This window comes from Mya arenaria, chromosome 13, assembly GCF_026914265.1.
Source record: "Mya arenaria isolate MELC-2E11 chromosome 13, ASM2691426v1".
Classification (NCBI taxonomy): Eukaryota; Metazoa; Mollusca; class Bivalvia; order Myida; family Myidae; genus Mya; species Mya arenaria.
The window spans coordinates 18,115,799-18,142,195 of NC_069134.1; the positions used below are offsets into that span (position 1 = coordinate 18,115,799).

The 26,397-nt window shown below is 36.6% G+C and overlaps 2 protein-coding genes across 2 annotated transcripts in view; one reads left to right on the forward strand and one right to left on the reverse strand.

The window, feature by feature from the left end:
* The window catches only part of LOC128213373 (peroxisomal biogenesis factor 3-like), a 246,858-nt gene that overhangs the window by 79,305 nt on the left and 141,156 nt on the right, over nucleotides 1-26,397 (forward strand). The window lies entirely within an intron of this gene.
* Nucleotides 11,354-26,397, reverse strand: part of LOC128213378 (uncharacterized) — a 34,526-nt gene continuing 19,482 nt past the window's right edge. The window contains exons 2-3 of the mRNA XM_052919026.1: nucleotides 12,354-12,478; nucleotides 11,354-11,977 (exon numbers count right to left, since the gene is read on the reverse strand). Coding sequence (XP_052774986.1) covers nucleotides 11,354-11,977; nucleotides 12,354-12,362 — 633 coding nt within the window. The 5' untranslated portion in view covers nucleotides 12,363-12,478. The remainder of the gene's footprint in view (nucleotides 11,978-12,353; nucleotides 12,479-26,397) is intronic.

The following is a 26,397-nucleotide window of genomic DNA, read 5'->3' on the forward strand; positions in this document are numbered from 1 at the left end:
TTTGATTGTAAATATTTATGTGCAAAATACTCAAAATATGTGCAAAGTGGGATACATTTCAACAAAGTAAGGTCGAGACCTGCAATCAAGTGTTGGTCTCGAACCATTGCATTGAATTTTGAAAGATTTTGGAATTATTTAAACGCAAAACAAGGTAATTACATTCTTAAACTTCAGATTTCTTGTGTTACTGTTTTTGTACATGAATGATGAAATTTGTTCGTGGGAATATTTTTAATGCATTAATTTGTTCACACAGTGGTTATTGGCGATTTCTTACCTCTGAATTCCTGTCTTCTATTGATATGGATGTAATGGAACAGTTTTCTATTTACGAAGTTTCAATTGTCTTTAAAATCGACAAAATGAGTTGAGAATCGAGCGTTTTTTTATGTCTGGTCGGCCATCTTGATTCTGGTAACTGAGACGGTAAATCAATTTACCCACCTCTTGGAGGAGGGTAAATATTACCGCGGTAAATAGCTTGGTAAAATCTTAATTTTGTTTTATACAATTGCTTACCGCCAATTTACCAGAAAAATTACCGCCGGTAAAATATTACCCTGGGTAAATCTGTTTATACAATTGGCTGCTGGTGTAAATATAAGTAATAATTGATGTCATCATCGAGGGTATAGATGCAGTTGGGCTGTTTGAGTCGGACTCCACAAATTTTAATCAGCCCAACTGCGTTCGACATCAATCACGCAATTATTTTCTTAAATAATGTATTATGCCTAAGTGCAGGTCTAAAAAAATAATATCACAAAAGCTCGTTGGCGTACCAAGTGGCTTGTTTGGGGTATTAATTAACAGCTCTAGCTTTATTTATATGTTGTTCCAAAAGCTATACCCTGGGATACAACAACAGTTATTCAGTCGAACCCCTTTGGCTCGAACTCCCATGGACATGCGTAAACAATCCACGGTATAAAGAAAAATGTCCTTTACATCGAACCTACGAGGAATTTAAGCCAATAAAGTTCGAGCCAACGGGGTTCGACATTAAAAGCTGTGGCTATATTTGGTTTGTCACTTTTGTCAGGTGTGCATTTAGTCTGGTCTAGACCCTGGAATTCCGAAACATATCTTTATATTGCAAGTAACGTGAAATACGGAGATTGAATCTCACCACTATTATTGTAATGACAGTATTCATTGTTTCTTGAATAGCACTTTGCATAAATGTGTTCTCATTTCGTTAAAATAAGTATTGATTAGATTTAACATATGTCACTAACATATCCCTTTCACGCATAGTGTGCTGATGTAGTTTCTTGATACTGCTACGATAAAAAGAGTGGGTCACAAAATAAAAACAAACAAACTCATTTACCTTTTAAGGCTTCAGTATATCTCACACAAGGTTTTATACACATACTGTAGTTAAGACGCCTGCCTTTGTACTAGAATCAATAAGTGCTAAACGTATGGATGCTCGATAAATTTCCAAACAGCAATGTATAATGTCTTTGCAATTATTGCTTTTAATTAAGAATATACATTTGCACATTTGAAAACAGGAAGTCAAACAAGTTTCCAAAATAGTTCTTGTTCGAAAAACTATCAACAAATAGCCACACGACTTTGTTGATTGCATAGTCTGGAACATTTTGACACAATAAAGATTTCATATCGTTGAAATGCCCTTCTGTTTGACTGCAAAATGAAATAAACATTTGCAGACAGCTGAAGATTGTGTTAATCACTCTCAAGTCAGTTTCCTGGCCGGAAACATTTTCTTTGTCATTTTTGAAAGGTTATTAGGACTAAACGTTTGTGATTGAACCACGACCTTTTGGGTGCAGTTGAAGGTATGGGGGCGAACCCAGCAGTCAAACATGAACTGTCATCTAGTCTCATGTACACACTGAATAAAAATAAAAGCGAAATAGACGACGAGCTATAGACACACAGGCCACAAGAAAAGAAGACAATTTTATTTCCGTTTGACAGTCGACATATACGAAATTTAATTTTTGATTTTAGGTAAAAGTCACCCTTAATCATTGAGATCGGTAAGTTCATACCTGAAATAAAACTGAATTATTGAGCATTTGAGCCTATACTCGACCTTGTAACCAAACACCTTTATTTGTACTTTCTAGGATGTTCATACTTTTTCCCGTGGAAACGTTTCCAATTAACCTCATATTTTTCTATCGCTGTCTTAGCTCTGTCGACCTCGTGATTCACGAGAAAAATATATGGTTTTATCAGAAACTTCAACTTTCATTGACTTTCCAACTGTGCGACATTCGTTAAAGAACGTGACATACATTCTATTTACATTTTTATGCTCTTTCCATTGTGTATCTCTCCCTGGTTTGTACAAAATGATACACTGCTACTTTCATTATTAGACTATGAGAAGACACAGCTTAAAACCGTGCTTAAGCAAGCTATGTTTGAATAAATGTAAATCTGATATAATCAGAGGAACATACTTACCCGCGTACCTGTTCCATATAACGCTAATATATCTTTTCGCTTTATTCTTACGTTTTCTAATGTTTCATCAAACAAACTAGTATTTTAGCCTAAGCATAATTCAAATTGATCCAAGATGTCATTATATGATTCATAAAGCTTGTGTTCAAAGCATTCCTCCCCCTGTGAACCAGGCTTTCCTTTCCAATATTTTAATACAAGGAAAAATTTATTGAAACGGCGTGACTCATATTTTAAACTACAATCAGTCATCTCAACGTGGTTGTTTGAAAACATACTATATTGAAAAGCACATACATTATAAAAGCATCCATTAAAAACGTATGGAAATGTCATTTGGTCATTCAACATACATGGTCTAAATATGCAAATATACAGCTTTGAAATTATATCAATGTTCCATCGAATGTTTCTTTAATGTTCTGCAGTTAAAAAAACCTGTTTTATCTTTAATTGCTGTAATAATCACTAAAAAATATCAGTTTGGATATTTCCCTAATCAGAATGACTTCGTTCCTCGTACTGCTTCATATAAAATGTAGAGTTCACAATTCTGGGATATTTATTCCCTAATAATGCACGATTCCCCCACCAACGCCAATTATACTGAATTTTTATTAAATTTTATAATAAAAAAAACATATCGTTCGTTAAAGTTATGTGTAAAATCAAAGTTTGATCGAAGACAAGTATAGTTTCTTTTGCTGCTGCCCAATTCGTACAAACAATGCTTTACTTGGTAGAGTTTTTTTTATTAAACACTGAAATTCAACAACTATGCATTTGTCGTTCATGTGAATGATAGTTTTATGGTTTGTCCATGAACTTGGTGACATATCTTCCTAAGTAACTTGTTTTTCTCTTATGTTAAACATGAGATAAATACAATCATATCAAAATATGACATGTTTATTTGAAACAAACAACAACGACAAAAACATCAAACAACATATAAACAAAACTTAATTAGATAAAATCGTTTCATGAACATAAAATGTTGTAATTTCAGTTCGGAGCAATTTGTATTCTTATGATACATTTGGTGTTGTTTTTTTCTCGTGGTACAAAAAACTGATTTCCAACTGAACTCTACAGACAATTCGGAAAGTGAATGATTTAGGTAAACGCATTCGATGCTTTAAATGCTGTCCATATCACAACATTGATCCATCGTTTTAAATGTATTGATTTAAAAACAAATTGTGCAACTTATAACTCTGAGTAATCGACAATATGTTCAGTTGTGGTACTGTCCTGTCTACAACATTATGAAATGGATGAACCACTGGTAAGTAACTGTCAGACAATTGTTAAAGGGAAATATCACTGAGACTGGTTTGTCTTCTAAATCTACAGAACACAGTGTATACATTGCTTCCCCTGTTATATGCACAAGTAACATGCTTTTGTTTTATTATCGCACACTTCGTGAGGCCGCAATGGATTTTCTTTTCTAATAGACTTATTTTAGAATCAAATTATTGATTCCTATTGTATATTAACTTATAAAACAAATAAGAAAAACAGCGCTCATGCTCTTATTGCGGATCTCAGTGAACGAAAAATGAAGCTAATCAATGAGGTTGGCGTCCTATTTTCTTGTAACAACATTACATTTCCCTTAAGCAAGACTTTTATATTGTTTATTTACGTTGAATCTCCATATGGTAATTGGCCTATAATGAAATCTGCCAAGAGTAAACGGTGGTAATAAGAAACAGTTTTGGATGTAGCTAGAAGACCTTTATTGAAACCTAAATAAAAAGAAATTACATTATTTGCCAGGATTTGGTACCTAAGAAAATTGGAAATGATACTGATAGCTGATTCAACTGGCATATGCAATGGATGAGAGATCTCTGTGCGTGACCTGTTATTGAATGGCCTTGTTCTATGACAACAAAATCATACAGTTAAATCATAGATGATTCGATTGACGTGTCTGTCGTTTTAACAGTAACGTAGTTTTCACCTACTCGAGTTAAATTTAAAACTCTTACTTCAGAAATGAATAAACAATTTCCCTTAATCTTACTAAATACCATTATGAATGTACAAAAAGCTACTCAGAGTAACATATGTTTAAATGGTCCACACACCCTTTAAAATCCTGCAAATAAAAAAAAATGTGTATAAACAGCTTGGCAATTATTGCAAGTAAAAGTGCAGGGAACGCAGCATCTCGGATATGTTCGGATCGCGTATTGATATAAATCGAAATTGATTATCTTGTTATTGTTGGTATTGTGTCAGCAGGCCACGAAAAACTTGAATCAACATTTTTAAAAAGTGTTAATTTATAATTTGATAAATGTGTTGTTGTCATTAGCGTTGATGAGTGATTTAACGTATCAACAATGAAGTTATTACTATTATTTCCCGCGTTATTATGACGTCATGTGATAAACTGTTTCCGGTTACGTTCGGGTCGTTCTATTTACAAAATGGGTGAAAACGAATTACTGCATGGTTTACTTAAATGAAATTTATTATTTCTTAACAATTCTAGAAGGAAATAATGAATTATTGGTGTTAATATACATATTAAATTATGTCATTATCGTGGGTATGCAGTTTGGCTGGTTAAAATACGCGTGGAGTCGGACTCCACAAACTCTAACCAGACCAACTGCGTTGACATCAATCACGAATTCATTCCTTAAAATATGTATAATGTTTTAGTATGGTTCTCAAAATAGTATCGCATAAGCCCGTTGACGTACCAAATGGCTTGTTTGAGCTGTAAATGAACAGCTATTGCTCTATTCATTTATTGGACCAAACGCTATACACTGGGAAACTTCAACAGTTATAAATTACCCCAATAAACATGAAGATACAGCTGAAGCTATATTTGGTAGGTCACTTTAGTCAGATTGTAACTTTTGAGTCACTCAGTTCAGACCATAGCTGGCAGTCTTGCGACTTGCTGTAAATAAGCTGACACTGACATGCATTCTGCCTACAGATGTACAAATTAAGATTGGTCTAGATCTTGGAATTCCTAACCATATCTTTATATTGAAAGAAACTCGAAATAGTTTTAAAACACGGAGTTATAATCTCACCACTATTATTGTAATGACATTATTCATTGATTCTTGAACAGCAATTTGCATATATGTGTTCTCATTCCGTTTAACACAGTGTTGATTGAAACTAACATATTCCACTAATATATTATTTCCACGCATATTGTGCTGATAAAGTTTCCTGATTTAGAAATTGCTTCCATGCAATGAGTGGGTTACAAAAAAAGTAGTTTCGTTTTCCTTTAAAGGCTTCAGCATATACCTCACAAGCATTTTCTATGGGAAATAAAGTGAAGAAGCCTTTGTACTAAACAGTTTCATACCGTTGAAATGCCTTTCTGTTTGAATACAAAATGATATAAACATGTGCAGACAGCTGAAGATGTTGTTTTTCACTCTCGAGTCCGTGTCCTGGCTAGAAACGAGTCAATTTTCCTTTTTGAGAGGTTATTATGAAGTAGCGTTTGTGATCGATCCACAATCTTTTGGATGAGGTTGAAGGTATGGAGACGAACCTAACAGCCAAACACTAAATTCCATCTTGTCTCCAGTACGCACTGAATTAAAGTCAAAGCAAAACAAACGATCAGCCATAGACATACATTACAATAGAAAAGAACACATTTTTATTTTGGTTTGACTGTCAACATATATGAAATTAAATTAATGAGAATGGCCCTTGATCATAAAAAATACATACAACATTTAAATATATAGTAAGTCCATATTTGAAATAAAAATAAAAATAGCATTTGAGCATTATACGGGATATCATTATGAAAACATAAATCTGAGTATATTAGATTTTAATGTTTTGTACATAAAACATATATTTGCTCTTCACACGACCTTGAAACCGAAAAGCTTTCTATGTAATTTCTAGGATGTTCATCCTTTATCCCGTGTTAAACTGATATGTTTCCAATTAGCCCCATTTTTCTCGATCACTATCTTAGCTGTCGACTTCGTGATTCGCGAGAAAGATATATGGCTTTATCAGAAACTTGCAATTTCATTGACTTTGCAACTCTGCGACATTCGTAATAAGACGTGCCTTAGGTTTTATACATATTTTTATTCTAGTTTCATTGCGTATTTCCCCCTGGTTTGTACAATTCTACTTTCATCATTAGACCGTGAAGACATAGCTTACAGCTCTAAAAATCGAGTGTTTAAATGACTATTAATCTGACATAACCAGGGCAAAATACTTATGCCGGTGCTGTAATACAAGCAACTCACCCGCGAACATATTTCATTTTGGTATATCTTTTCGCATTTTTCGTCCGTTTTCGAAAAAATCAGAAGCAAACTAGTATTTTAGCCTGAGGTTAATTCAAATTTATCAAAGATGTTATTATATGATTGATAAAGATCGTATTCAAAATTGTTCTCTCCAATGTTAACAAGGCTTTCCTTTCTAATATTTTTATACAAGGACAAAATTGTTGACTCGGTGTAACTTTTTTAAACATTCTTTACCGTGTTTGTTTAAAAACATACATTAAATTCACTTTATGAATGGCACCTTTAGGTTTATTCGTATTACCAATCATGGTTTAAATTGTCATTATATAATTTTGGCCTAATCTGACAGAATAGTATCAACGTCTTTTAACAAATAAAAAAAACACAATAAAACAGTTTTAACGCGAATTTATTAAATAGATAACTCCATGATAGATATTATTTAAAAGTAAAATACAAATGAATATAAAAGCATGCATATAAAACGTATGGAAATGCCATTTGGCCATTCAACATACATAGTCTAAATATGCAAATATTCAGCTTTGGAATTATATTAATGCTCAACCGAATGTTGCTTTAATGCTCTGCGGTGAAAATTTTTGTATTACTTTTCACTACTGTTATTATCAATGACAAATATCGGTTTGGATATTTTCCCTACTCGGATAGACTTTGTTCCCCGTATCGCTTCATAAAAAATGTAGCGTTCACAATTCGGATATTTTTTGCCCAAATAATGTCAAGATATTAATTCCTGAAGCGATTCTCCCCATCAACCTTAATTTGACTGACTTTTTTTATTAAAGTTTAGAATAAAAGAAATAAAACGTATGTTAAAGTTAAGTGTAAGAGCAAAGTTAAGTTCACCTATGATCACAGACAAGTATATGTCCATTTGCGGCTGCGCCAATCGTGAAAAAAATGCTTTACTTAATTAAGTTTTTTTTATTCTACACTGAAATTGAACAACTAAATTTATGATTGTGTTGTTCGTTTGCTTTATATTTTAATGGTTTGTGACCATGAACATGGTGACATATCTCCATTAGTAACTTGTTTTTCTCTTATGTTAAACTGAGATAAAAACAATCATATCAAAATATGACATGTTTATTTCCAAACAATCAACAACGACAAAAACATCGAACAACATTTAAACATAACTCAAATAGATAAAATCATTTCAAAAACATATAATGTAGTTATTTTCAAGTCGGAGCAGCTTTATATTCTTACGATACATTTGGGGCTGATTTCTCCTCGTTGTAGAATAAACTGATTTCCAACTGAACCCTACAGACAATTTAGGTAAACGCATTCGATGCTTTCAATGCTGTTCATATCACAAACTTGATCCACCGTTCTAAATTCGTTACCGTTTTTCAAACAATTTTCATATAATAATTATCGAACCTAAAAACTTATCGCTTAAGGATTGTTATGCCATACAATGCTAAACATATTTTTTTATTCGCAGAAAAGATAAACAATAGCACCAATTGTGTACAATGTTTATACATAGTATAATAGTCGCAATGCTAATATTAATGTTTACTGAATACTTAATTGACTTTATTCAGAATAAACACGTTTATGTTGAAAAGATGTATCGACGTCTTAAAACTTAACCATAAAATTGTAATAGAAATAACTTGCTTTACGAAATGACATGTGATGTTTTATCGCCGAACGGAGTAGATATGTTCAATATAAACATCGCTTGATGTCAGTAGTTCAGATGTGTTTCCTTCTGTTTGCAGTCAAGTGAAGCCTACGCAAAACTTTATGCAACAAAATTTGATTAAAGCAAATTAAAATGTGAAATGGATGCACATTCCAAACAGTAAGTATTGTAACTGGGTGGTAATTTGCGGAAATTTTGACGGAATACATAGTTTTTGTAAAGACCACAGGCTTTGGTTGGCAGCAAGAACAATACTTAATTTGCATATGATATATTAGTTAACACATACAATTGTTTTTTAAGAAGCTGTTAAATTTCCTGTGATACGAACCAACATGTTATAGTTAACTGAGGTTCTTAGGAAGTAGCGTTTGTGATCGAACCACGACTTTTAGGATGCAGTGGTACGTATGGGGGCGAACTCATCAGCCATACATAAACTGTCATGTTGTCTCAAGTACACACTGAATAAAAATCAAAGCGAAATAAAGGACCGGCAATAGACACACGGGGCAAAAAAAAAGATCACAAGTTTGTTCCGGTCTGACAGTCGACATATGCGAAATTTAATTTTTAAATTTCATTTAAGAGTGACCCTTTATCATCGAAAATAAATATAACATTTAAATAATCATGGCGATCGGTAAGTTCAGACCAGAAATAAAAATGAAAATAGCATTTGTAAACTATTATATATATGAAAAATTGTTATGGAAACATAAATATGAGTATATTAGATTTCTAGTGTTTTGTAAATAAAACAGATATTTGCGCTTTAAACAACCTTGTAATCGAAAACCTTGATATGTACTTTCTAGGATGTTCATACTTTTTTCCGTGTTAAACTGATACGTTTCCAATTAGTCGTATTTTTCTCGATCGCTATCTTAGCTGTCGACTTCGTGATTCGCGAGAAGGATTTATTGCTTTATTAGAAACTTCAACTTTCACTGACTTTGCAACTCTGCGACATTCGTAATAGAACGTGTCGTAAGTTTTATTTTTATTCTAGTGTCATTGTGTACTTTCTCCTGGTTTGTACAATGCTATTTTCATAATTAGACCATGTGAAGACATAGCTTACACCTCTAAAAGAGTTTAAATGACTATTAATCTGACATAACCAGGGCAAAATACTTATGACGGTGCTGATATGCAAGCAACTCACCCGCGAACTTGTTTCATTTCACGTTGTTATATTCAGTGGCGGATCTACCGGGGGGCAAGCAAGCAACACACCCGCGAACTTGTTTCATTTCAAGTTGTTATATTCAGTGGCGGATCTACCGGGGGGCAAGCAAGCAACTCACCCGCGAACTTGTTTCATTTCAAGTTGTTATATTCAGTGGCGGATCTACCGGGGGGCACATAGGGCCCGTGCCCCCAGAAAATATGAAATGTCATATGGCCATTCAACATACATAGTCTAAATATGCAAATACTAAGCTTTGAAATCATATCAATGCTACACCGAATGTGTCTTTAATGCTTTGGACCTTTCATTGCTGTAATCAACACTGACAGATATCGGTTTTGAAGTTATTACTTTTCAAATAGATCTTATTTTCCGTATTGCTCCATAAAAATTACGTAGCGTTCACAAATCTGTGATGATTGTTTCTCTCCAAATTAACGCCACGATTTTATGAAGCGATTCTCCCATTAATGCCGATTAGGTTTACATTATTATTAAAGGAACTACACACCGGATGATACAAGTGCAATAACAAAATCATTGAAAAATATCGTCGGTTAATGTATCTGTTCTAACTCGTGAACTTAGAAAGGTATAATATACACACTACAAACAATTTTTGAAAGGGTAGACTAAGCCGATGTAAAATGAATGTATTATCGTCTTCATACAAGCTTGTTTTGAGAATTCTAGGCTTGTTTTGTGGGAAATAAATGAATTGCCGATTTTGGGACCATGTCTAGCCACTTTAGAGTTTAGATTAAAAGAAACAAAAAAGGGTTGAAGTTAGTAGTAAGGTCAAAGTTTAGTTCAACTGTGACCACAGGCAAGTGTATTTTCTATCTCGGCTGCGCCAATCATGAATGTAATGATTTCTGCGATTTCACGATGATTATTTTTCTTTTTATCTTACAACGAAATTCAGCAACTATGCATTTGTCTTTCGTGTGAATAATATTTAAATGTTATGTGGCCATGATCATGTTTACGTATCTCCTCAGTCGCACATTTGCATATGTTAAAACATGAGATGAAAAATAATCAAATCAAAATATGACATGTTTATTTGAAACACACAACAACAAAACACCAACTGAACAACATTTAAACATAACTTAAACATATAAAAAAACAATTCATAATGACATGACAGTTTTTGGAGCTTAAGTGAATCCCAGTAGGGTAAACAACAATTAAATACTACATTTATAAAATTGTTAAATTGTTTATAATCATTTTACAATGATTCTGCCCTGCTTATGGCTTTTTCTGCTGGGAATATCCTTTTGCCAACATTGTTGGTAGTTTTAATTCGGAGAAGCTTGATATTCTTACGATACATTTCGGGGTTGCGTTTTTTTGTGGTAAATTAAACTGATGTCCAACTGAGCTCTACTGACATATCTGAAAGGTCAATGTGAATGCTTTAGGTAAACGCAATCGATGCTTTCCATATTGGCAATATCACAAACTTGGTCCACCGTTTTAAGTTCATTAATTAAAAAAAAGGTTTTTGAAACCGTTTCATATAAATTTGTATCGAACTCTGCCAAAAATAACCAATCGCTTAAGGAGTGTTATGCCATACAATTAAAAAGATATTTTTCCTTGTCAGAGAAGATAAACAATAGCACCAATCGTGTACAATGCATATACATATATATATATATATATAGTATACATTCGCAGTGCAGATATCCACGTACAGTTTATTGATACAACCTCTCTGTCCACAACGCATCAGAGAGGGGCATTTTCGTTTATAACCTGTATTTGAAAGAACGGTCTGCCGTCTGCTCTGTTTAACTTGGGAGTCAACAGTTTGGATGGCGATATCCGCGGTGTTTTTGGCGATTCCGTGTTTGGTGTGAGGGCATCCAGGTTGAGTTGGAACACTGAGTCATTGTCGCTGTAGCTTGTTTTGGAGATGTCGCGCGTCGACTCCTCATCTGCGTCACTTGGTAAGCGGGTATACAGAGAGGTGACTTGTTTCATGCTGTTTGTTCTTTTGATGTCTGTAAACGACGTCTCATCACTTTTCTGTTGGGTATTCGCTGTAAGGCCTGATTTAGTTGCAAGCGTTGTCATCTTTTCAAGCAATTGTTCCCGGCGATTTTTCTTTCTTAGTGCCGCCATTTCTTTTAGATACGACCTTAGCTGGCCGTCTTGCTTGTTTCGTCGTATGTGTGACGCGATCATCATAACAATGGATAGGCCGTAGATGAGCACAACTGCCACCACGTAATATAAGGCCCCAATGTTGTCATAATCTGTGGGCCGCTGTTCCACGTAGGCAATGTACGAGTCGTTGTTAGTGGTCTCTATCCTAAACCTCAGGTTCCGGGTAAGGTCCATCATACGGTACTGAAATATATTACAATTGTTTATAGTGACTCGTGCATGCCAGGGGATCACTTTGAAAATATTGCAAGCGAGCTGTCCGTGCAATTTGCTTCAGAAGTTGTTCTCAAAATAGAGATTGCAACGGGATTCTTTTTTAAAGTTGCCAAATGTCGCGGTCAGAGATTCACTTTTTGTTGTCAAAATGCTACCGCCAATTAAATTGAAATTATGGAAACAATTATATTTTATCTTTGCGTGAAATATTATTTGATTTCACAGTTTAATTTCTCATTTCATTTTGTATGAGTAGAGTATTTAACTAGACTCGCATTTCTTATAATGATTCGTAATTCAACCTTGATCTCAACATATCAAATGAAGTAAAGTACGGTAATACCTTTGACATTTTTCCCAGTAGATATGTCCAATATAAACGATCGCTTAATGCCACAAGATCCGTCTATTTCCTTCCCAGACAATCCCAGCCTACGCACGACTTTCACACCAAGAGACGCCACGGAACTAGAAGAGAAATAGAATAGAAATGAGGATTGTAAACGCATTTTTACATGTTTTTGTCACTGTGGGGATACATTGCGAATTTCGATATAAAAGTGTTGTTACACATGGTGCGAGCTTAATGGTTTCAATTTCTTCCGTTATTTTTTTTATCGGCGTTGAAAGGCTTTGTCTGTTTAAAGATAGTAGTGTATGTATGTATTTGTACAATAATTTAAACTTTAAATGCAGACTACAAACATACATTTTATCTAGCAAACATTATCGGATAATGAGTTTGACAAATAACATGTTTTATTGGATGAATTTATCTTCAAATTTCTTTTTGTTTTAGGGGAGGTAAGCACCTTAAGGGGAAGATGAACGCTTAATACTACATGACGTCCAGATGTATGTTGCATTAAAACACGTATGTTCTATGTCATAATTTTATAATCACTCAGGGAGAGCCATACCATGGGCTGGTTTTATAATCACACAGGGAGAGCAAACCAACGAGCAGGTTTTATAATCACACAGGGAGAGCAAACCAACAAGCTGGTTTTATAATCACACATCGAGAGCTCGTGTTAAAGAGCTGGTTTTATAATCACACAGGGAGAGCAAACCAACAAGCTGGTTTTATAATCACACAGGGAGAGCCAACCAACGAGCAGGTTTTATAATCATACAGGGAGAGCAAACCAACAAGCTGGTTTTATAATCACACAGGGAGAGCAAACCAACAAGCTGGTTTTATAATCACACAGGGAGAGCCAACCATCGAGCAGGTTTTATAATTACACAGGGAGAGCCAATCCACGAGCTGGTTTTACAATCACACAGCGAGAGCTCGTGTAAACGAGCTAGTTTTACAGTCACACAACGAGAGCTCGTGTAAACGAGCTGGTTTTACAGTCACACAGCGAGAGCTCGTGTAAACGAGCTGGTTTTACAGTCACACAGCGAGAGCATATATATATATATATATATATATATATATATATATATATATATATATATATATATATATATATATATATATATATATATATATATATATATATATATATACAAGCTAGTTTTACAGTCACTAGGGGAGAGCATATACACGAGCTGGTTTTACAGTCACTAGGCGAGAGCATATACACATGCTGGTTTTACAGCCACACAGCGAGAGCATATACACAAGCTGGTTTTACAGTCACACAGCGAGAGCATATACACAAGCTGGTTTTACAGTCACACAGCGAGAGCATATACACGAGCTGGTTTTACAGCCACACAGCGAGAGCATATACACGAGCTGGTTTTACAGCCACACAGCGAGAGCATATACACGAGCTGGTTTTACAGTCACACAGCGAGAGCATATACACGAGCTTGTTTTACAGCCACACAGCGAGAGCATATACACGAGCTGGTTTTACAGACACACAGCGAGAGCATATACACGAGCTGGTTTGACAGTCACACAGCGAGAGCATATACACGAGCTGGTTTTACAGTCACACAGCGAGAGCATATACACGAGCTGGTTTTACAGTCACTAGGCGAGAGCATATACACGAGCTGGTTGTACAGTCACACAGCGAGAGCATATACACGAGCTGGTTTTACAGCCACACAGCGAGAGCATATACACGAGCTGGTTTTACAGTCACACAGCGAGAGCATATACACGAGCTGGTTTTACAGTCACACAGCGAGAGCATATACACGAGCTGGTTTTACAATCACCCAGCAAGAGCATATACACAAAATGGTTTTACAGTCACACAGCGAGCGCTTATACACGAGCTGGTTTGACACAGCGAGAGCATATACACGAGCTGGTTTTACAGTCACACAGCGAGAGCATATACACGAGCTGGTTTTACAGTCACACAGCGAGAGCATATACACGAGCTGGTTTGACAGTCACACAGCGAGAGCATATACACGAGCTGGTTTTACAGTCACACAGTGAGAGCAAATACACGAGCTGGTTTTACAGTCACCCAGCGAGAGCATATACACGAGCTGGTTTTACAGTCACACAGCGAGAGCATATACACGAGCTGGTTTTACAGTCACCCAGGAAGAGCATATACACGAGCTGGTTTTACAGTCACACAGTGAGAGCATATACACGAGCTGGTTGTACAGTCACACAGCGAGAGCATATACACAAGCTGGTTTTACAGTCACACAGCGAGAGCATATACACGAGCTGGTTTTACAGTCACACAGCGAGAGCATATACACGAGCTGGTTTTACAGTCACACAGCGAGAGCATATACACGAGCTGGTTGTACAGCCACACAGCGAGAGCATATACACGAGCTGGTTGTACAGCCACACAGCGAGAGCATATACACGAGCTGGTTTGACAGTCACACAGTGAGAGCATATTCACGAGCTGGTTTGACAGTCACCCAGCAAGAGCATATACACAAAATGGTTTTACAGTCACACAGCGAGAGCATTTACACGAGCTGGTTTTACAGTCACCCAGCGAGAGCATATACACGAGCTGGTTTTACAGTCACACAGGGAGAGCATATACACGAGCTGGTTTTACAGTCACCCAGCAAGAGCATATACACGAGCTGGTTTTACAGTCACACAGGGAGAGCATATGCACGAGCTGGTTTTACAGTCCCCCAGCAAGAGCATATACACAAAATGGTTTTACAGTCACCCAGCAAGAGCATATACACGAGCTGGTTTTACAGTCACCCAGCAAGAGCATATACACGAGCTGGTTTTACAGTCACCCAGCAAGAGCATATACACGAGCTGGTTTTACAGTCACACAGCGAGAGCATATACACGAGCTGGTTTGACAGTCACCCAGCAAGAGCATATACACGAGCTGGTTTGACAGTCACACAGCGAGAGCATATTCACGGGCTGGTTTTATAATCACACAGCGAGAGCATATACACAAGCTGGTTTTACAGTCTCACAGCGAGAGCATATACACAAGCTGGTTTTACAGTCACACAGCGAGAGCATATACACAAGCTGGTTTTACAGTCTCACAGCGAGAGCATATACACGAGCTGGTTTTACAGTCACACAGGGAGAGCATATACACAAGCTGGTTATACAGTCACACAGCGAGAGCATATACACAAACTGGTTTTATAATCACACAGGGAGAGCATATACACGAGCTGGTTTTACAGTCACACAGCGAGAGCATATACACGAGCTGATTTTACAGTCACCCAGCGAGAGCATATACACAAAATGGTTTTACAGTCACACAGTGAGAGCATATACACGAGCTGGTTTTACAGTCACCCAGCGGGAGCATATACACGAGCTGATTTTACAGTCACACAGCGAGAGCATATACACAAACTGGTTTTACAATCACACAGTGAGAGTATATACACGAGCTGGTTTTACAGTCACCCAGCGGGAGCATATACACGAGCTGATTTTACAGTCACCCAGCGAGAGCATATACACAAAATGGTTTTACAGTCACACAGCGAGAGCATATACACGAGCTGGTTTTACAGTCACACAGCGAGAGCATATACACGAGCTGATTTTACAGTCACCCAGCGAGAGCATATACACAAACTGGTTTTACAATCACACAGTGAGAGCATATACACCAGCTGGTTTTACAGTCACACAGAGGGAGCATATACACGAGCTGATTTTACAGTCACCCAGCGAGAGCATATACACAAAATGGTTTTACAGTCACACAGCGAGAGCATATACACGAGCTGGTTTTACAGTCACCCAGCGAGAGCATATACACAAAATGGTTTTACAGTCACACAGCGAGAGCATATACACGAGCTGGTTTTACAGTCACACAGCGAGAGCATATACACGAGCTGGTTTTACAGTCACACAGCGAGACGCAATTCACGAGCTTGTTTTAATGTCACAAGAATCAAATCCTTACATACAATCAGCGAGATGCACACAACCTTACGAGACAAAAGACACGGTTAACATAAATATTGCAATATCAATAATATTAAGATAATCGCCCTTGAGCGGTTAATGACAAATCAGTCCATTTTTTAGTTGGCTTAAAAACGGATAACGAGATCTCAATCTCAGATTTGTCCCAAACATTTCAATCACTAGGTGCAAACCTAACCTCGCAATCATATAATGCATGAAATTTCAGGGACAGGGACAAGCCCAGTAGTCAAACAGTTAACGATGACCGTGTTTAGGGGCACAGAGTTCAAGAAATCAAAGACACCCAACGAGAGACAAACACCATCACAATACAAGAAGAAATATAACACAAAAGTCAATATATCGTTATTAATAACTGTTGTAAGCGCCATTGGCACCAACATAATCTATTAAGACAATTAAGTAAAAAGTAAACTCATATTAGCTTTTATTACTCATCACCCGGAGATACCAGGCACAGGAATGTTACAGCCATTTAGTGTTAACCTGACTAAATGTCAATGAACAAATGGTTCAACCATGATTAACCAGTTTCGACAATGAAAAAAATATTAATAATATGACAAAACCAGTTGTTTTCAATATGCTACGCTTCGTACATATCAATTAATCTAAGGGTGAAACCGTTTGTTATTGTTTTCATCGCAAAATAACACAAATATCGACTTTTTTTATATTTTTGACAGATGGTAAATATTCTATCTAGAAGAAAACAGTGACCCACGGTACGACATATAATTAGTTTGGAGCCAACAATTTGTTTACATGACAGATGACAGACACTCGTTGTCGTTTTTCGATACACCCACCATGCAGGTATAAACATTAAATCTAAACAATTAAGCCCGTGATTAGTGACGTCAGTTAACGGGAGACTTTAATCACTTCTGGGAATTCTTTACTGGCTTTTAGATTCACATCGCTGATTCAATAAGTAATGGAATTAACAATATGGAGTCTAGTTTTTAATCAATTAAATGAGATTCTCTATATGTTCCATAATTGTAACGGCAAATAGCACATTTACGGATAATTCACAGACGAGGAAATACAAATAGTTTGATTTATATTTCCAAGTTTAAACCTATTTTATAGCCCTATTAGAGAAAAATATAAACCTATGCAATGAGCAAGCTGAGTAAACCCGAACCTGCTGCAATCTTGTAAACTGGCACAACGAACAATGGCATACAAGGGACACATACATAGCGCTTTTCTGAAAATAAATTTCTTAAGAAACATACAAAATGACGGTTAATTATAGCTTATTTTCAGAAAAGCGCTCTGATAGTATGCGTATGTAGCGTAATTCCGGAACTGACCTCTTTTTTAATTGTGTTCCAGCCCTATTCGCGCTGGCGTTTGATCTGGAAGTGAGGGCAGGCTTAAGTTGCAAAAATCAAAATTGTGAATGTCAACAAAAGCTAATGAGCGAAAATGTAGCTTCGAAAACAAATTCAGCCACAAAACTGTATTCAATTGAAACCTAGGAATGCAAAGAGGCTGTTTTAGTGAGATCATGGACTGAAACAGTGACTGTAAAATTAAAAAGTTCCCGATTTTGTTTCTGGCCACTTCCTTGAATATTACATACTATTTGCAGAAACAAATTTTTGAAATTCCTAATGTTAAGTAATAACTTAAAAAGACAAATTCGTTTTAACATTGTTTCCGTAGTAATTGTACAGTCACTGTTTAGGTCGACATAGACAATAATAAAATCAATTGATGCTAAAGATGCGTAAAACCTTAGACCTTTTTTGACATAAGTAATTTCCCAGGTTCGCAATTAGTATTGAGTTATTGTCATTAGTTTCTGATCTTTATTTCGATGCTGACTCCGTAATTCTGGAGAAGAAAAGTGGCTTTTTGTAGAAGTCAACATTGTGAATTCCCAGTGAATTCTCTATATTGCTTATCACTTCAAGACGCTAACACGACAATGTATTAATAAATTGTTTTTATTGACTCAGTTTGTTTGCCTCTGTGTTATAGTGTTACAATGTTTTTCTCTGGTTAAGTGCATGTTAGGTGACTACTGCGACTAAAGACGTTGTTTTATAGGACACTACTGCCACTGAAGACGTTGTATTTAGGACACTACTGCCACTGAAGACGTTGTATTATAGGACACTACTGCCACTGAAGACGTTGTATCATAGGACACTACTGCCACTGAAGACGTTGTATTATAGGACACTACTGCCACTGAAGACGTTGTATTTAGGACACTACTGCCACCGAAGACGTTGTATCATAGGACACTACTGCCACTGAAGACGTTGTATTATAGGACACTTCTGCCACTGAAGACGTTGTATTATAGGACACTACTGCCACTGAAGACGTTGTATTATAGGACACTACTGCCACCGAAGACGTTGTATTATAGGACACTTCTGCCACCGAAGACGTTGTATCATAGGACACTACTGCCACTGAAGACGTTGTATTATAGGACACTTCTGCCACCGAAGACGTTGTATTATAGGACACTACTGCCACCGAAGACGTTGTATTATAGGACACTTCTGCCACCGAAGACGTTGTATCATAGGACACTACTGCCACCGAAGACGTTGTATCATAGGACACTACTGCCACTGAAGACGTTGTATTATAGGACACTTCTGCCACCGAAGACGTTGTATTATAGGACACTACTGCCACTGAAGACGTTGTATTATAGGACACTACTGCCACTGAAGACGTTGTATTATAGGACACTTCTGCCACCGAAGACGTTGTATCATAGGACACTACTGCCACTGAAGACGTTGTATTATAGGACACTACTGCCACCGAAGACGTTGTATTATATGACACTACTGCCACCGAAGACGTTGTATCATAGGACACTACTGCCACTGAAGACGTTGTATTATAGGACACTTCTGCCACCGAAGACGTTGTATTATAGGAAACTACTGCCACTGAAGACGTTGTATTATAGGACACTACTGCCACTGAAGACGTTGTATTATAGAACACTACTGCCACTGAAGACGTTGTATTATAGGACACTACTGCCACTGAAGACGTTGTATTATAGGACACTACTGCCACTGAAGACGTTGTATTATAGGACACTACTGCCACTGAAGACGTTGTATTTAGGACACTACTGCCACTGAAGACGTTGTATTATAGGACACTACTGCCACTGAAGACGTTGTATTATAGGACAATACTGCCACTGAAGACGTTGTATTATAGGACAATACTGCCACTGAAGACGTTGTATTATAGAACACTACTGCCACTGAAGACGTTGTATTATAGGACACTACTGCCACTGAAGACGTTGTATTATAGAACACTACTGCCACTGAAGACGTTGTATTATAGGACACTACTGCCACTGAAGACGTTGTATTATAGAACACTACTGCCACTGAAGACGTTGTATAATAGGACACTACTGCCACTGAAGACGTTGTATTATAGAACACTACTGCCACTGAAGACGTTGTATTATAGGACACTACTGCCACTGAAGACGTTGTATTATAGGACACTACTGCCACTGAAGACGTTGTATTATAGGACACTACTGCCACTGAAGACGTTGTATAATAAGATACTACTGCCACTGAAGACGTTGTATTATAGGACACTACTGCCACTGAAGACGTTGTATTATAGGACACTACTGCCACTGAAGACGTTGTATTATAGGACACTACTGCCACTGAAGACGTTGTATTATAGGACACTACTGCCACTGAAAACGTTGTATTTAGGACACTACTGCCACTGAAGACGTTGTATTATAGGACAATACTGCCACTGAAGACGTTGTATTTAGGACACTACTGCCACTGAAGACGTTGTATTTAGGACACTACTGCCACTGAAGACGTTGTATTATAGGACACTACTGCCACTGAAGACGTTGTATTTAGGACAATACTGCCACCGAAGACGTTGTATTATAGGACAATACTGCCACTGAAGACGTTGTATTATAGAACACTACTGCCACTGAAGACGTTGTATTATAGGACACTACTGCCACTGAAGACGTTGTATTATAGGACACTACTGCCACTGAAGACGTTGTATTATAGGACACTACTGCCACTGAAGACGTTGTATTATAGGACACTACTGCCACTGAAGACGTTGTATTATAGGACACTACTGCCACTGAAGACGTTGTATTATAGGACACTACTGCCACTGAAGACGTTGTATTTAGGACACTACTGCCACTGAAGACGTTGTATTATAGGACAATACTGCCACTGAAGACGTTGTATTATAGGACACTACTGCCACTGAAGACGTTGTATTATAGGACACTACTGCCACTGAAGACGTTGTATTATAGGACACTACTGCCACTGAAGACGTTGTATCATAGGACACTACTGCCACTGAAGACGTTGTATCATAGGACACTACTGCCACTGAAGACGTTGTATTATAGGACACTACTGCCACTGAAGACGTTGTATTATAGAACACTACTGCCACTGAAGACGTTATATTAAAGGACACTACTGCCACTGAAGACGTTGTATTATAGAACACTACTGCCACTGAAGATGTTGTATTGTTCTTGTATTTTAGGACACTACTGCCACTGAAGACTTTGTATTATAGGACACTTCTGCGACTGCAGACGTTGTATTACAGGACACAACTGCCACTGAAAAAGTTGCATTATAGGACACTACTGCCACTGAAAACGTTGTATTGTTGTATTATAGGACACAACTTGTATTGAAGGCGTTGTATTATAGGACACTGCTGCCACTGAAAACGTTGTATTGTTGTATTATAGGACACAACTTGTATTGAAGACGTTGTATTATAGGACAGTACGGCCACTGAAGACGTTCTATTATAGGACCTACTGCTACAAAAGACATTGTATAATAGGACACTATGGCCACTGAAGACGTTGTATTATAGGACACTACTGCTACTGAAGACATTGTATAATAAGACACTGCGGCCACTGAAGACGTTGTATTATAGGACACTACTGCCACCGAAGACGTTGTATCATAGGACACTACTGCCACTGAAGACGTTGTATTATAGGACACTTCTGCCACTGAAGACGTTGTATTATATGACACTACTGCCACCGAAGACGTTGTATTATAGGACACTACTGCCACTGAAGACGTTGTATTATAGGACAATACTGCCACTGAAGACGTTGTATTATAGGACACTACTGCCACTGAAGACGTTGTATTATATGACACTATTGCTACTGAAGACGTTGTATTATATGACACTACTGCCACCGAAGACGTTGTATTATATGACACTACTGCCACCGAAGACGTTGTATTATAGGACACTACTGCCACCGAAGACGTTGTATTATAGGACACTACTGCCACTGAAGACGTTGTATTATAGGACAATACTGCCACTGAAGACGTTGTATTATAGGACACTACTGCCACTGAAGACGTTGTATTATAGGACAATACTGCCACTGAAGACGTTGTATTATAGGACACTACTGCCACTGAAGACGTTGTATTATAGGACAATACTGCCACTGAAGACGTTGTATTATATGACACTATTGCTACTAAAGACATTGTATAATAAAAACACTACGGCCACTGAAGACGTTGTATTATAGGACACTACTGCCACCGAAGACGTTGTATCATAGGACACTACTGCCACTGAAGACGTTGTATAATATGATAATACTGCCACCGAAGACGTTGTATTATAGGACACTACTGCCACTGAAGACGTTGTATTATAGGACACTACTGCCACTGAAGACGTTGTATTATAGGACACTACTGCCACCGAAGACGTTGTATAATAAGATACTACTGCCATCGAAGGCGTTGTATAATAAGACACTACGGCCACTGAAGACGTTGCATTATAGGACACTACTGCTACTGAAGACGTTGTATAATAGGACATTACGGCCACTGAAGACGTTGTATTATAGGACACTACTGCCACTGAAGACGTTGTATTATAGGACACTAGTGCCACCGAAGACGTTGTATTATAGGACAATACTGCCACTGAAGGCGTTGTATTATATGATACAACTGCCACTGAAAAAATTGTATTATTGAACACTGTTGCCCACGGAATACATAGATGAACATACATGATTGATTCATTATTTGTTTGAAATAATTATAAGAAGATGTCTTCATGTCGAAAGCAGAGTAAATAACTCATTATAATTCTAGTCTTACCGATCATTTTAAATCAACTTTCGTTTATGAGGTTGACACCCACCCCACCTTGTTACCTTGGATTTTGGCTAAGGTTTGGTAGTAAATTTGGTGTATTTTTTGTAAAAGTCGTAAACATAAATGACAGAAATATAAATTAATTCTGTTAACAAATAATCTGTCAATCTGTCGTAACGTCCTAAGATGGTGTATTTTAAGCAATCTGGGCTAAGTACCAGTAATCCCGCCTTCCCAAACCTGTAGCACATTAACACCTTCAAATGTGAAGTCATGTGACTTGTGTTGTTCTACGAAGAACCGTCGCTGGTCACTCCCATGATTGGATATTCTGGTAAAATCTGATCATATTGAAATAGCATGTTTCATTTTTGGCAACACCATCAATTTGATTGAATTTACACATCATTACAAAGAAAAACAAAAAACAACAACATTTTCTTGAATTCCCAACTGATATTGCTTAAACTTCCTAGCCCCTTTGTAGCTGTGTAAAGTATGATAGCCCGCATACTTCTGAGAAATTGCTAGGCTGACACGGAAGTGTAGAAATAACATCAAAAAGGAATTACAACTTAAGTGTTACTATATTTTAGTGTGTGATGTGCTAACATTTTTGGTCACAAACTATATTCGCTTTCCCAAGTTTTCTCGCTCGCTTCCCTTGCTCATTGGTCATGTACTCATTGTATTATTTTATCCGAATAATAGTTTAACGTAGACATTCAAGACCAGAAGATTACTTTATGTCTTGCCAATGCAAGAACATACAATATCCGGATGATTCTTTCATTTAATGTGTCTTTATTTCTTTCAAGCGAGTAAAACAAAACAAAAAGTGTGGCTATTTATAGTTGAGCCATTATGGAAAGACGTATGCCCAAAGTTGCATAATGCGGACAAAGGTCGCATAATAATCTTCAATACCTACCATTGCGTTGTTAGTATCTATGGTAACATACGCGTAAAACATTTATAAGAAAAACATTCATTAGTCAATCTTAATTTTTTGTAATTGCCCTTTAAATTTATAAATGCAATGTTAGGGGTCAACATGTTCTTTTGTCAAATGAGAGGGCTGAATTCGTCATTTTTTACAAAACATATAGTTCAGTAAATCAGAAGTCAGCGCCGTTATGGATTTAACACATGTGAATCGATAGATATAAACACTGACAGGCCCATTTAGCGGATAATTTTCACAATAAAATGCAGACCACTAAAAAGTAAATGGTTATTAACATATACTTATACAAAATAAAAGGTTTTGCGACGCATGCAGTTGCATCAAACCATCTATTTTATTAGTACAAGTACATACTAACAGCGTATACCCATTACTTGCCCGAAGCATTGCCGACATAATGCATAAGGTATTTACGCTAAATTAATTCCGAAAACAATTAAACAATAGGACCACATAGACCAGCCGATCGACGGTCAGTTTCAATAACAGCTTTAAAATAAATATGTAATAAATGTAACTCATATAATGGACATTTAATGGACATGTCGATATCACTGCGTTATATTTCACTTGCAAAATGGAACCACTTGGAACAGAAATTACTATCGGAAAATGACATCTAAAGCTGGCATTGCAGTGTGGCGGTGAAATCTATGGGGATGGTAATTATTTAGTTGGCAAATGCGTTCGCAAACTCTAGTACGTATATCAGTACATTTATTTGATTAATAGGTTCCAGAAAATGTTGATAATAGCTAGCTGAATCAGCAGATGTGATGTGTTTGCGTTGTCAAATTGCTTATCCAGATTTATTTGATGATTACTTCAATAAACACAACGTTTTTGTATTTGTATAAGATTTACTCTTCTCAGTCAGTTTCCTTGCCACCACTCCAGTCGGTAACAAGCGATGAGAATACCAGTATTTCTTACTTGTCGCTCTTGTCATAAAATTTGCGTACAAGAGAGGCAAGTAAAAATATATATATATTGCAAATTTGAATCAGTTATCTATTAAGAACAAGGGTCAAGCCAACAGCTTAATCTTAGAATTCAACGAATTCATATTAATATGTTAAAAAGTAATCAGGTCATCGTCTTTTAGCTATTTAATTGTAAGGTTATTAGACGCGGCAGGTGACTATGGATGACTTAGATTGTAAGAAAAGTGAATACTCATCGATAAGATATTTATTTGAACTTTACTTATACTTTGTTGTAATGAAATAGTTTAAATGTCCGTAAACAGATAAACATCGTTATAAAATATGTTTTTTTAAACAAATGTTACTCAGACGGCTAAAACGAAATCAACAAAATTATTCGTTTCTTTTTTAATGTGACTGGTCGCCGGTCAAACACAGTGGTTATTTCCCTTTGTCAAAACGTTCCTTATTCAGGCGAATACCTGTCGTTGTCTTTAAAGGCCGTGGTGCATGACCCCAAATATCCTTCCGGACAGCCAATAAGCCTATTTCACAGAGGAGGTGTGGTTAATCTGTTTTTGAGGTGTGCTTTGGTCAGCAGTTTTGATTGTAGACATTTACATGGCTTGTGGTGTCATATGCTACTGATAGAGTGGTGCAGAATAATATGTTCATTGGTTTCTCATTTGAGAATAGATAAATAAATTTCATATACTATGACAAATACTTTCACAAGTATTTGTGTAATTATAAGCCATTTGATTATATATTTCAGCCGAGTGAAATTGCGTTTCAGCCGAGTCTCATGCATTGCGATCCTACATAAACAATCAATCCGTAAGTATATGTTTAGATAAGTCTCATTATAAATGAAATGCAGTTAGGTGTTTTAAGGTATACAATTTATTTAGTCCGTTAAATATAGTTTTTAACATTTTTTAACTTTAAAGGCTTAGCCGTGGCCAGTTTATTTGTAGCATATATCAGATAGCAAAGAACATACAGCAGAATAAAGCTACTTTAACGATTTTAATTATCCTATTAGCTGAAAGCGGAATCGTCGATACAACTAATAACGTAAAGTATGTTATCATTGAACATAAACTTTCAAGTGAATTTTGTTTATTTCCAAAACCTCATCTGTTTGTTTGAAATGTATCAAAAATAGTAACCTTTCAAATAGCGGAAACATGTTTTGAATGAATGTTAAAGTTGTATTTCTTTTCTATGGCCAGTATTGAGCGGGAATGCATGAATATTATCCGGATATTAAAGACGATCAGTATCTTCAAAGTAATGATGAATGTTCCCCTCTTCAGCTGAAAGGATGCATCAATTACCGCGTAAGATTATTACCGTAAACCCGTACACACTGTCGATGCCATTGCAAGATTGTGTATACACTATTTGAAATATGCTTAGACGAAACATCACATTGTTGATAATCGGTTAGCCTTTTCAATGGAATACCTAACCAGCAGGGGGTAAAAGAAGATAAAACTGATCATTTCATTGGAGGTATTTCGTTCCAAACCGTATGCAAGGAATCGTAAAAGATGTTTTCTTCATTGTATATCTACAGCAAATACGTTATGTTATGGTGGTTCAAACAGAAAGGTCTATGTATCTTAAATGCATCGAATGATTATTGCCCCTTAGCGAGCTTTGTTTCACGCAGAAAGTCACTCCTTTTGCAATAAGAAATGTCTGCTTAGTTATACATGTAGTCATATATTTACAAGGAACATTAGCCTCGCTTCCATTACGAAACTCGGTCTAAGTTTCCCATTGCAGTAGAGGCATAAATCCTAGATGTGGTTATCATTATCACGCAATTATCTAACCAATCCGTCTTACAAGGCATTATATTTCACGAATAGAACTGACTGAGGTTTTCTAAGCGTGTA